The sequence below is a fragment of the Hemiscyllium ocellatum genome, unplaced genomic scaffold (assembly GCF_020745735.1).
Source record: "Hemiscyllium ocellatum isolate sHemOce1 unplaced genomic scaffold, sHemOce1.pat.X.cur. scaffold_2918_pat_ctg1, whole genome shotgun sequence".
NCBI classification, from domain to species: Eukaryota; Metazoa; Chordata; class Chondrichthyes; order Orectolobiformes; family Hemiscylliidae; genus Hemiscyllium; species Hemiscyllium ocellatum.
In genome coordinates this window covers 19,823-33,075 of record NW_026868246.1, presented here as the reverse complement: position 1 = coordinate 33,075, position 13,253 = coordinate 19,823, and the positions used below count along the sequence as shown (strand labels likewise).

The 13,253-nt window shown below is 50.4% G+C and overlaps 1 protein-coding gene across 1 annotated transcript in view; it reads right to left on the bottom strand.

Moving 5' to 3' along the window:
* Nucleotides 1-1,206: 1,206 nt before the first annotated feature.
* Nucleotides 1,207-13,253, bottom strand: part of LOC132812703 (DNA polymerase alpha subunit B-like) — a 31,840-nt gene continuing 19,793 nt past the window's right edge. The window contains exons 10-14 of the mRNA XM_060822994.1: nucleotides 11,784-11,822; nucleotides 10,951-11,024; nucleotides 6,999-7,107; nucleotides 3,580-3,686; nucleotides 1,207-1,327 (exon numbers count right to left, since the gene is read on the bottom strand). Coding sequence (XP_060678977.1) covers nucleotides 1,207-1,327; nucleotides 3,580-3,686; nucleotides 6,999-7,107; nucleotides 10,951-11,024; nucleotides 11,784-11,822 — 450 coding nt within the window. The remainder of the gene's footprint in view (nucleotides 1,328-3,579; nucleotides 3,687-6,998; nucleotides 7,108-10,950; nucleotides 11,025-11,783; nucleotides 11,823-13,253) is intronic.

The following is a 13,253-nucleotide window of genomic DNA, read 5'->3' as shown; positions in this document are numbered from 1 at the left end:
ACAGACAGACAGACAGCGAGCGAGAGAGAGAGAGACAGACAGACAGCGAGCGAGAGAGACAGACAGACAGCGAGCGAGAGAGACAGACAGACAGCGAGCGAGAGAGAGACAGACAGACGAGCGAGCGAGCGAGAGACAGACGAGCGAGAGAGAGAGAGACAGACAGACGAGCGAGAGAGAGAGAGACAGACAGACAGAGCGAGAGAGAGAGTGACAGACAGCGAGCGAGAGAGAGACAGACAGCGAGCGAGAGAGAGACAGACAGCGAGCGAGAGAGAGACAGACAGCGAGCTAGACAGACAGCGAGCTAAGAGAGAGACAGACAGACAGCGAGCGAGAGAGAGACAGACAGCGAGCTAGACAGACAGCGAGCTAAGAGAGAGACAGACAGACAGACGAGCGAGCGAGAGAGAGACAGACGAGCGAGAGAGAGAGAGACAGACAGACGAGCGAGAGAGAGAGAGAGTGACAGACAGCGAGCGAGAGAGAGAGAGTGACAGACAGCGAGCGAGAGAGAGACAGACAGCGAGCGAGCGAGAGACAGACAGCGAGCGAGCGAAAGAAAGACAGACAGCGAGCGAGAGAGACAGCGAGAGACAGACAGAGCGAGAGTGAGACAGACAGCGAGCCAAGAGAGACAGACAGACAGACAGCGAGCGAGCGAGACAGACAGACGAGCGAGCGAGCGAGAGATGACAGCGAGCGAGACAGACAGCGAGCGAGAGACAGACAGACAGCGAGCGAGCGAGACAGCCAGCGAGCGAGCGAGAGAGACAGACAGCGAGCGAGCGAGAGAGACAGACAGCGAGCGAGCGAGAGAGACAGACAGACAGTGAGCAAGAGAGAGAGAGACAGACAGACAGCGAGCGAGCGAGAGAGAGACAGACAGACAGCGAGCGAGAGAGACAGACAGACAGCGAGCGAGCGAGAGAGACAGACAGACAGCGAGCGAGCGAGAGAGAGACAGACAGACAGCGAGCGAGAGAGACAGACAGACAGCGCCAATGCTCCATATCTCGGTCTGCTGCAAATAAAGAAGATTACCCAAAGGACACGGGTGGGAAGTATTTTATTCGGTTAATTGAATTCTGGATAATCCAACGCCAGATAACAGTTTAGCCAGCATCAGGACTGTGCAATCTTGCCAGATAATCAAGATCCCTCTCTGTGTTCACCGTATTTTCCCTCCGAAGATTACTACACACCCTACTTCAAACCAGCCACGTTGCAAAAACGGTTGTATGCTCCAAACTCCCCTGGGAAAGGCAGTAATACCACTGGGGCTGGGTACCTAGAACCCCCGGGATAACCGACAGAGCTACACACGCTGGAAATCAGAAGCAACAACAAAAACTGCTGGAAAAACTCAGCAGGTCTGGCAGCACCTGTGCAGAGAAATCAGAGTTAACATGTTGGGTCCAGCTCTGAGGAAGAGGCACTCGACCTGAAAGGTTACCTTTGATTTCTCTCCACAGGTGCTGCCAGACCTGCTAAGCTTTTCCAGCAATCCCTGTGTTTGTTTCTAATGTTAATGTTCTGGGGGCCACGGATTCGAACCCCATCCCAGCAGAAGGTGTAATTTGAAATGAGTAAAGATCGGGATTGAACCTGATGGTGATCCTCGCAATGGTAAAAACTGGTGCCCTTTTTGGGAAGGAAATCTCATGCAGTCTGGCCTACACAGGACTCCACATCAACCTGGTCAACTCAAACATCCATTTGGCAATTAGGGACAGGCGATAAATGTTGTTCCAGCGAGTGATGCCCACATCCCATGAATAAATAAACAAATTTCTCTCCCAGCAAATCGATGAGCCCCCATCACAGACTCCGGGCCAGGACGTGTAACCTGCAGTTCAGTCATGTATTGTACATCACATCCTCCTTTTATCTTTAACGCAATCAATTCCACTCAATCAGTAACATGTAGACAGCCACTAACGTCCCTAAAGTTCTTCAAACAAGCAGTATCGAGGCAAAGAATGGGAAGAGGGTAGATATTTTAAAGAGCATCTTGAAGGAAGAGGGAAGGACAGAGAGAGAGAGGAGAATGTCAGGGAATGGGGCTGAGGACACAGAGCAGTCCAGCGCACTACAGGCCCTTCCCACCTTGACGTTGCGCCGACCTGTGAAATAATTGGCTCGCTGAAAGACGACAGAGGGTGGTGGTTGATGGGAAATGTTCATCCTGGAGTTCAGTTACTAGTGGTGTACTACAAGGATCTGTTTTGGGGCCATTGCTGTTTGTCATTTCTATAAATAACCTGGAGGAGGGCGTAGAAAGATGGGTTAGTAAATTTGTGAAGACACTAAGGTCAGTAGAGTTGTAGATAGTGATGAAGGATGTTATAGGTTACAGAGGGACGTGGATAAGCTATAGAGCTGGGCTGAGAGGTGGCAAATGAAGTTTAATGCAGAAAAGTGTGAGGTGATTGACTTTGGAAGGAGCAACAGGAATGCAGAGTACTGGGCTAATGGTAAGCTTCTTGGTAGTGTGGATGAGCAGAGAGATCTCAGTGTCCATGTACATAGATCCCTGAAAGTTGCCACCCAGGTCGATAGGGTTGTTAAGAAGGCATAGAGTGTGTTAGCTTTTATTGGGAGAGGGATTGAGTTCTGGAACCATGAGGTCATGCTGCAGCTGTACAAAACTCTGATGTGGCCACACTTGGAGGATTGTGTACAGTTCTGGTCACCGCATTATAGGAAGGATGTGGAAGCTTTGGAAAGGGTTCAGAGGAGATTTACTAAGATGTTGCCTGGTATGGAGGGAAGGTCTTATGAGGGACTTGAGGCTGTTTTTGTCAGAGAGAAGGAGGTTAAGAGGTGACTTAATAGAGACATACCATATGATCAGAGGGTTAGATAGGGTGGACAGTGAGAGCCTTTTTCCTCAGATGGTGTTGGAGGGGACATCGCTTTAAATTGAGGAACGATAGATACAGAACAGATGTCAGAGGTAGTTTCTTTACTCAAAGAGTAGCAAGGATGTGGAATGCCGTGCCTGCAACAGTAGTAGACTCGTTAACTCTAAAAGGCATTTAAATGGTCATTGGATAAACATATGGATGAGAATGGAATAATGTAGGTTAGCAGATGGTACAGAATAATGAGGATAAGGAAGCGTCAAATGTTAGGAACATAGGACTCAGCAGCAGGAGTGGGCCCTTCGATACCGCACCACCATTTAGTAAGACTCTGCTTGATCTGATAATGGCTTGAGTCTCATTGTCCTGTCTGCACCTTGTAATCCCTAACTCCCTTGCTTCACACAGACAGGGTTACAGAGATCCCAGAGAGTCCCGCAGCTGATTCTGGTGGGGTGGCCACAGAAGGAACCGAAAACAGCGTTTTGAAAATACTTTTCTAAAACTGACATGTTGTAAGGAGCTCAGATGAGGAGGACTTGGTGCAGCGTGTTAGCATTGACTTATGTTGCAGCATGGGAGGCCAAGGGAATGGGCACTGAAAAACTTAAGGCAGGAGGGAACAAGAAAGGGAAGTTCAACATTAATATCTCAACAATTAAATCCATTCCAAGGGTTTGTCTGCAAATAATGTAACTTGCTGCACACGTACCTGTTAATCTCCTCTGCTCCCATATGAAAGAGAACGTCAGTTGAAGTCACAGCAAAGACCACCTCGTTGATGTTCAATGTGCAAGGATCAGAAACAAAATGGACCCGCTGGCAGAAAAGGGAAACACATAATTTAGAGGAAGATCCTTACTGCTACACACACTGCCTCGATAGTAACCACACCTGGGCTCAAGGACTGGCCCCTCAAATAAGGTACAATTAGCCAGAAAAACACCCTCCTGACACTTGGTCCGTTAGTCACACCCCAAGCCTGAACTGAACCATTGACAAAATCTAACTCTCACAGGAAGTGTTGCTCCCAATATTTACCCACCATCTCAACTCACATAATATTCTGTTATCATCCTCACGCCGAGGGGGCAGCGCGCTGTCACAGGGTGGGCGCCGAGGGAGCGGCCCGCTGTCACAGGGTGGGCGCCGAGGGAGCGGCCCGCTGTCACAGGGTGGGCGCCGAGGGAGCGGCCCGCTGTCACAGGGTGGGCGCCGAGGGAGCGGCCCGCTGTCACAGGGTGGGCGCCGAGGGAGCGGCCCGCTGTCACAGGGTGGGCGCCGAGGGAGCGGCCCGCTGTCACAGGGTGGGCGCCGAGGGAGCGGCCCGCTGTCACAGGGTGGGCGCCGAGGGAGCGGCCCGCTGTCACAGGGTGGGCGCCGAGGGAGCGGCCCGCTGTCACAGGGTGGGCGCCGAGGGAGTGACACTCTCTGAGTGAGCGGTACACTGTTGAAGGGTGGGTGCTGAGGTAGTGTTACTTTGCACGGGAATCAGTGATGAGGGAGTGATGTACTCCCTAAGGGAGAGGCACAGCATGTTACCAGAGGTGCCAACTTCTGGCGCTCCAACTCAAAGTACAGCCGACGGTTATAAATCAGAAGGTCATGGGTTCAAGCAGCAATGCAGAGGTAGGAGCATGTAACCCAAACTGACCACCGGAGGGTCAGCGCCGAGGGAGGGCCGCATCGGCCGAGGGTCAGCGCCGAGGGAGGGCCACATCAGCTGAGGGTCAGCGCCGAGGGAACGTGGCACCGCTCGAGGGTCAGCACCGAGGGATCGTGGCACCGCCCGAGGGTCAGCACCGAGGGATCGTGGCACCGCCCGAGGGTCAGCACCGAGGGATCGTGGCACCGCCCGAGGGTCAGCACCGAGGGAACGTGGCACCGCCCGAGGGTCAGCACCGAGGGAACGTGGCACCGCCCGAGGGTCAGCACCGAGGGATCGTGGCACCGCCCGAGGGTCAGCACCGAGGGATCGTGGCACCGGAGGGTCAGCGCCGAGGGAACGTGGCACTGCCGGAGGGTCAGCGCCGAGGGAACATGGCACCGGAGGGTCAGCGCCGAGGGAACATGGCCCCGGAGGGTCAGCGCCGAGGGAACATGGCCCCGGAGGGTCAGCGCCGAGGGAACATGGCCCCGCCGGAGGGTCAGCGCTGAGAGAACATGGCACCGGAGGGTCAGCGCCGAGGGAACATGGCACTGCCAGAGGGTCAGCACCGAGGGAACATGGTCCCGCCGGAGGGTCAGCGCCGAGGGAACATGGCACTGCCAGAGGGTCAGCGCTGAGAGAACATGGCACCGGAGGGTCAGCGCCGAGGGAACGTGGCACCGGAGGGTCAGCACCGAGGGAACGTGGCACCGGAGGGTCAGGGAGACTCTCTTTTAGATGAGACATGAAGCCAAAGCCCTATAGGCGCACTCAGGTGAAAGTGTAAAACAACATGCCGTATTTGGACAGGCAGCAGGGGACAATTCTCCACATTGTCCTTTAGGCTGATTTCTGATCCTCACTCACCAGCCCTGATCATCATCACATGGTTGGTTCGGATGGGCAGGCTGTGCACGTGGAAACGTGCCTCTGGCTTGTGAGCGACATTATGATTGGTGATGATCAACTATACCCCTTTCAGGCTACTGTTTAAACACTCCCTGAGAGAATCACAACAACAATCAGCTTTCAAAGTCCTCATGGTGTGAGGAAACCAATAACCTGAGAGCTACTCTCAGGTCAGTACCTTAAATGCTGATTATTTACAACAATGAGGCTTTTGTTACTTCAGAAAGGTAAACACACACACACACACACCATCTGTTGTACACAGCACCTTTAACCCAGTAAAGCAGCTCTGCCTTGGAACAGAGACACCTGCCCCTGACATATCCTCTGCCAGAGGAAAGAGCAGCCCCAGCTTTGTACACTGGATCAGTAGCATCCACTGCTCCTGCCGTAAGGGTATTTCACTCTCCACAGATTGTGCCCCAGAGGATGGAGTGCTGTTTATTGTACAACATGCTCCAGGTACCTGCTCTCCAGGACCTCTCTGGGCATCCTCAATTGGTTGGAGTTTCTTCCCTGCCTCAACATACTGACCAATCAGATCAGCGTAGTGGTGACATTCCATTCCCCGCTCGTCACAGGCGTAGCTAGCATGTATTGCCCACCCCACACTGGTCTGGGAATGGAGTCACCTACACCGACAAAGGACAGCAGATTTCTGTCAATGAGCTGGCTGCGTTTTGGAGTGGAATCAGTCAGCCTCCTGCGTCAGACGCTGAGGGGCGTGGATAGGAGAAATAGATCAAAGTCTTTTTCCTGGAGTCCGGAACTAGAGGTCGTAGGCTGAGGAGAAAAGTTTAAAAGGGACCCAAGGGGCAACTTTTTCACTCAGAGAGTGATCTGTGTATGGAACGAGCAGCCAGAGGAAGTGGGGGAGGCTGGTACAATGACAACAACATTTAAAAGGCATCTGGATGGGGATATGAATAGGAAGGGTTTAGAGGGATTTGGGCCAGGTGCTGGTAAGTGGGACTAGATTAGGTTAGGATATCTGATCAGCATGGAGGAGTTGGCTGAAGGGTTTTGTTTCCGTGATGTACATCTCTATTACTATGACACTTTTACTGACCCAGGCTTTGTTGTTTTAAAATCACTCCCGTTTGCTCATTAACTTGACTGGAATTCTCAGGTGGCCCGCCGTGGGAGGTGAACTCAGGATTTCTGGGGAGGGGCACGGATTCTGTGATGGTAACATTACTGGATGAGTAATCCAGAACCCCAGACCTGTGTTCTGAAGGCTGTCAGATGGAGAAATTTGAGTTCAGTAATAATCTGGAATTAAGTGCTGGATCTAATGGAGACTATTGTCACCATGGTCAATTATTGTTAAAAACCCATGTATTTTAGCAAACGAAATCAGTCACCCTTCCCTGGTCAGGCCTACATCAACAGCAACAAAGGTAACTCTTAAACTCCCTCTGAAATGGCCTGGTTTGTATCAAACTGCAGTCACAACAACGGGAGAACAGTTGATAACATTCCCCAAATGAACTGGATTACAAAGCTTAGAATTAACACTGCTGCCAAGGGGTTTAAAGGCAGATGCAGAGAAGGATGGTGGAAAAGTGGAATACCTCCTTGTCTTCCTTAGACGGCTCAAAGCAGTGGAAGGGCGCCTGAGGATACACAAAATCATGGTGAGCATCCCTCAGTGACGGCACGATCACAAGATGAGACCCTGAGCTGAACAGAAACCATGCATTTAGAGAGGCAAGCTACATGAAGACTCTGTCCTTCAGTTTTATATCTCCCCTCCCAAACCATTAACACTGCCCAAATGTTGCAATTTCTCCTGCGTTGTGCGCTGTATTCTGCAGACGTCCATCGGCAATGAAACAAAGGAAGCGGCTGACCTCCCACAGTAACTGAAGTAGTAACACAGTCATCTTCAATGTTGCCAGTCACTGCAATGTGCTGACAGTGTCATCAGCCAGGGTTCACTGCTGAGATAAGACAGCGGAGATTAACAGGTCTTTTCTTTCCTGGGGTGGGGGGTGTCGCTGTCTGGTCAAGCAGTTATTGCTCCTCTTACCCACCGCTCCCATTGTCCCAGGGAAGCTGGCTACTGAACTGCTGTAGTCAGTGTGCCGTAGGGAGACCCACAGTGCCCTTCGGGAGGGAGTTCCAGCATTTTGACCCAATGACACCGAAGGAATGGTGAAATATTCCAGGTCACGACGGCCAGTGGCTTGGAGGAAACTCACAGGGGACTGTCTTCCCAGGTATCTGCTGCCTCTGTCTTTCCAGATGGAAGTGGTGGTGGGTTTGGAAGGAGCTCACTAAGGAGCCTTGCTGAATTCCCACAGTCTAGATTAGAGTGGTGCTGGAAAAGCACAGCAGGTCAGGCAGCATCCGAGGAGCGGGAAAACCGACGTTTCGGGCAAAAGCCCTTCATCAGGAATACAGGCAGAGAGCCTGAAGGGTGGAGAGATAAGTGAGAGGAGGGTGGGGGTGGGGAGAAAATAGCATAGAGTACAATAGGTGAGTGGGGGAGGGGATGAAGGTGATAGGTCAGAGAGGAGGGTGGAGTGGATAGGTGGAAAAGATAGGCAGGTCGGACAAATCATGGGGACAGTGCTGAGCTGGAAGGTTGGAACTGGGGTGAGGTGGGGGAAGGGGAAATGAGGAAACTGTTAAAGGCCACATTGATGCCCTGGGGTTGAATTCCCACAGTACATCTTGTAGACCTGTGTTTCTCAACCTTTCTGTATTCAACGCTCCCTTACCCTTGAAATCATGCAACGCTCCCAAACCATCAAAGTCTGTTTTTGTACATACAACTGCAATACACTACAGTGCTGAAATCAGAAAACTTTTGTGAAATATGTTTTATATACAACAAAAATAAATGTTACTATTTGTATTATGTGACTATCCATCTGCACACAGCAATGTCCTTCCATTTTTGTTTTTCTTAGGGGTGGATCCCCTCTATTTTTTTTAACTCCTTGTTTTTTTTTGGTTTTATTTTCTTTTTTATTAACCCCCACTACCGCAGTTAGGCGGTAGTGCTTATTTTTCCTCAGCACCCAAGCAATGTCCTTCAAGGGCACGGCAGTCTTCCAAGTGATTGGTTAGCTCTTTGCTAAGTTGTTCAGTGCCCCTTTGCCACCCCCTTTGACTTCAACGCCCACCGAAGGAAGGCAAATGCCCCTCAGGGGGTGCTTCTGCCCCCGTTGAGAAACACGATGCACACTGCTGCCAAGGGTCAGTGGTGGGGAATGTGGTGCCAATTAAGTGGGCTCCTTTGTTCTGGATGGTGTCAAGCTTTCTGCGTGTTGCTGGAGCTACCCATGAAGGGGCAAGTGGGGAGTATTCTGTCCCACTCCTGCCTTTTGCCTTGTTGATGGTGGGACAGGCTTTGTTGGGGGGGGTGGGGGGAAACGACTCACTCGCTGCAGGATTCCCAGCCTCTGTAGGGACAGTGTTTGTGGGGTGAGTCCAGTAGAGTTTCTGGTAAATGGTAACCCCCAGGATGTGATTACTGGGGATGAAGGGACTAAGTTTGTGAGAAGATTTGTAGCTTGGGTGCTCGTTGTTGTGGTTCTGTTCGCCGAGCTGGGAATTTGTGTTGCAGATGTTTTGTCCCCTGTCTCGGTGACATCCTCAGTGCTTGGGAACCTCCTGTGAAGCAGCACAAGAGGCTTCCAAGCACTGAGGGTGTCACCTAGACAGGGGACAAAACATCTGCAACACAAATTCCCAGCTCAGCGAACAGAACCACAACAATGAAGGGACTAACATCCCAGGAGAGAAGGGATCAATAAGGTGACACTGGATGGGCTACTGGAGAAAATGAGACTCTGGCCTAGATGAAATAGGAGCAGGAGACCGTTCTGCCCTTCGAGTTCACTCTGTCATCTAAAAGATCACAGCTGATTATGGGGTAGAACTCCACTTCCTGTCAGTACAACGAGATGAAAAATCTGCTGAACAGACCTGAAACAGACTCCATAGGCCTCTAGGGCTGAGAATTTCAGAGATTCATCAGCCTGGGTGAGGAAATGTCCCATCGCGGTCCGATCTGAACGATATACGGAGACGGTTCTGCTGATTCAGATTCCTCAGCCCTGGGGAAACGACGTCTCCACCTCTCACTGGCAAGTCCCTCCACAATCTTGGAATGTTTTGGCAGACATGCTCTCAGGCTTCTAAACACCAGAGAATATCAACCCAAATTACTCAGCTTCTAACCCCTGGGACGAGGGGGAATCTCGTGAACCTTCTCTCCAGGAACTGCCTCCCTCAGAAATCCTTCTTTAAAGATGGAGACCAAAGCTACACAGTGTTCCAGTGTAGTCCCACCAAAGAGTAAAAAGTGAGGTCTGCAGATGCTGAAGAACAGAGCTGAAAATGTGTTGCTGGTTAAAGCACAGCAGGTTAGGCAGCATCCAAGGAGCAGGAAATTCGACGTTTCGGGCCAGAGCCCTTCATCAGATTCCCGAAACGTTGAATTTCCTATTCCTTGGATGTTGCCTGACCTGCTGCGCTTTAACCAGCAACACATTTTCAGCATAGTCCCACCAAAGCCCGGTCAAACTGTGACAAGACTATTTTATTTCTTACTCTCCATTTGCCTTGCAACAAAGGCCATACACTTTGCTCTCCAAACTGTTTACACATTGTGAGAGTATGCATAAAAGTCTCCCTGAACATCAACATCCTCCTTAATACAAAATTCTGCTTTTCTATTCTTGCAATAACCCCGCACTTGCCCACTTTACCCTCTATTGCTGCCTTCTAACGGAATCCAACTGGTAGGTCATAGCTCTGGACTTGCAGTGGGAAGACACTACGGGGTCAGAGTTGAAAAGCACAGCAGGTCAGGAAGCACCCAAACAGCAGGAGGCGACATTCGGGTCTGCAGGGTCAGAGTTGGCTCTTACTTGTGTGACAGCTCAGAAGAAAGACCAGCCCCCCACCCAGACGGTTTATCCTGTTTGTGTCCCAACCAGGGTAGCCTTTGCAGAGGGGTTGGCCTAATGGTAAAGTGGCAGTCTCCCTACCTCTAGACCAGAAGCTCTCCATGTCAGGACGTTGTGGTCACATGGAAGGGGGCTAGGCAGGTTGATTATTAATGTCTGGCCGCCAGCAGGAAGAGGAGGAGGATTTGACGAACTACTGGAAAGATGCAGCAGCTGAGGAGCAGCAGCCTCCCCAAGTGAAAAGGAACAGACAGACAGGGCGGGCAAGCAGACAGACTTGAGCAATTCAAAACTCTTTTGACAGCACATTCCAAACTCACCGAGGAGGACAAGGTAGATGGGAACACCACCCCCAGCAACTTCCCCTCCAAGACAGTCACCATCCCGACTTGGAAGTATATCGCTGTTTGTTAAAGGTCTCCACGTGAAAGAAAAAATGGAATTCCTGCCTTAACAGCATTAAAGGTGTCCCAAAACCCCATGGTGTGCACCACACCACCACCACCATCATCATTTTCCCAAGGGGAGCCAGTGACACCCACAATCCATGAATGAGTAAACCGAAGTAGAGTGATCGTACAGAGGTAGTGCTGAAACATACCCCCTCGTTCCTTCCACAATTCCTTTCATGCACTGTTTAAAAACCTCTTGGTAGGTCACTGTCAGCTGACAACTCTAGGATTAAAAACATTAAAACAATGAGAACATGCACTCCGTCAAACACCACATCAGAGTCCCTTCCTAAACTCTTAACACAAATTTTACTTCGAGGACAAGGGAACCCAGACTCCCAGCAGAGTCATCGAGATCTACAGCATAGAGAAAGGTCCTTTGACCCATCACATCTCCTGCGTACAGAGTACAATACTTGGATGGGTCAGCTGGGGCTCTCTGGTCAGCATCATTGTCAACACAACACTCTGGCAGACATATGCAGGATGTACCAATCTGAACTGTGTTCAGGTCAAGTGGGAAGGGAAGGAGAAAGAGAGCGAGATCAAATAGAAAGAAATGGAGAGATGGAGAAGAGAGCGACAGAGAGATTATAGAGAGAGGGGAGTGAGCAGTGAGCACACTGCAAGAAAATGGAATTGGAGAATTTGAGTAAAGACGGTTCAATGCAATGAGAAAAAAAGTCATTTTTATAAAAGTGTTGTGGGGGGAAAGGAATAGTTTAGTTTATTGTATTTTATCCTTTTTCTTTCTGCATAGTTAGCTTCAGCTTTACTGTTAAAACTAGATCGGAGCACTCATATTTCAGTGACAGATCACTTCGTTAAATGAAAATGATCTAGCCAGCCAGATTACAGTCTGGGATCTGGCTTGTTCAGCAGGGCCCTAACAACAGTGTTACAAATCCCAAATAATCCCCGTGTCATTCTTTTGTTAATTGTCTCCAACAACAGAAGATTAAGGCGGCACAGAGAAGCATACCTCTATCTGCTGGTGCCTGACATCCACAAACGGCCCCAGCTGTAAGGAAACAAAACAGAAACATTGACTATGACCGTGATTTTCTGGATGCATGCATTGTTGTAGTAGACAGTCCAGAGTTCAGGCTTCAGTGACCTGGAGACGACAGGTTGCCATGTTTTCGTTGAGTGCGACATTTTGTGGTCCTTCTGTAATTTTTTTGAAGGGGCTGCTGCTTAAATGCTGGTTGCACTTCAGCCCTGATCTCTGGGCACCCGGTGCAGGGAGCAGTGGACAAGTCTCAGGGTGTTCTCCTGGCTTTGCTCCTGAGGCCTGGTCAAGATGGCCATTCACAGGTCCTGACCACAGGCGAAAGTGGGGCTTTGTTGTTCCTTACTGTCTACCCCTGTTTCACGGTTACAACCGCGCTCAGGGGACCCTGGAAAGGGTCAGCAGGACAGTGAAGGCCTTTAGAGACGGGTGGGAGCTGCAGGGACTGGAATATATTATCAGCCTCGAATATGACAATTTAATTCAGAAAGTTACTGTTCTAAGTTACCATTTGATTTTTTAAATTTATGTTTGTCCCAGAAATGATTGATGGGGTCAGCGTGAGAGGAACGTAGTAGAAGGAATTTTCCTCTATATATGAATCCCTTGTTACCCTGTCCCAGGAGTGTTTTGATGGGGACAGAGCTGAGGGGAGTTTAAGTTTATTTTGAGTTCATGCGAGTGGAGGAAAGGTTTACTTTGTAATGTAACCACTTGTTGCTCCTGTTCAAGATTGTTTGATGGGGACAGTGTCAAGGGAATTTTACTCTGCATTTTGATCCCTTATGGGGATCCCTTTGGGGTGGCACAGTGGTTAGCACTGCTGCCTCCCAGCGCTAGGGACCCGGGTTCAATTCCTGCCTCGGGTAACTGTCTGTGTGGAGTTTGCACGTTCTCCCAGTGTCTGTGTGGGTTTCCTCCCACAGTCCGAAGATGTGCAGGTTAGGTGAATTGGCTATGCTGAATTGCCCGTAGTGTCAGAGGTAAATGTAGGGGAATTTTTTTTTAAGATTACTTACAGTGTGGAAACAGGCCCTTCGGCCCAACAAGTCCACACCGACCCGCCGAAGCGCATCCCACCCATACCCCTACATTTTCCCCTTACCTAACATTAAGGACAATTTAGAATGGCCAATTCAGCTAACCTGCACATTTTTGGACTGTGGGAGGAAATTGGAGCACCAGGAGGAAACCCACGCAGACACGGGGAGAACGTGCAAACTCCACACAGTCAGTCGCCTGAGGCGGGAATTGAACCCAGATCTCTGGCGCTGTGAGGCAGCAGTGCTAACCACTGTGCCACCGTGACGCCCATGGGTTCTGGGTGGGTTGGTCTTCGGAGGGTTGGTGTGGAATGGTTGGGCCGAAGGGCCTGTTTCCACACTGTATGAAACCTAAATCTAATTGTATGTCCCTGTCCCAGGACTATTTGATGGGGAC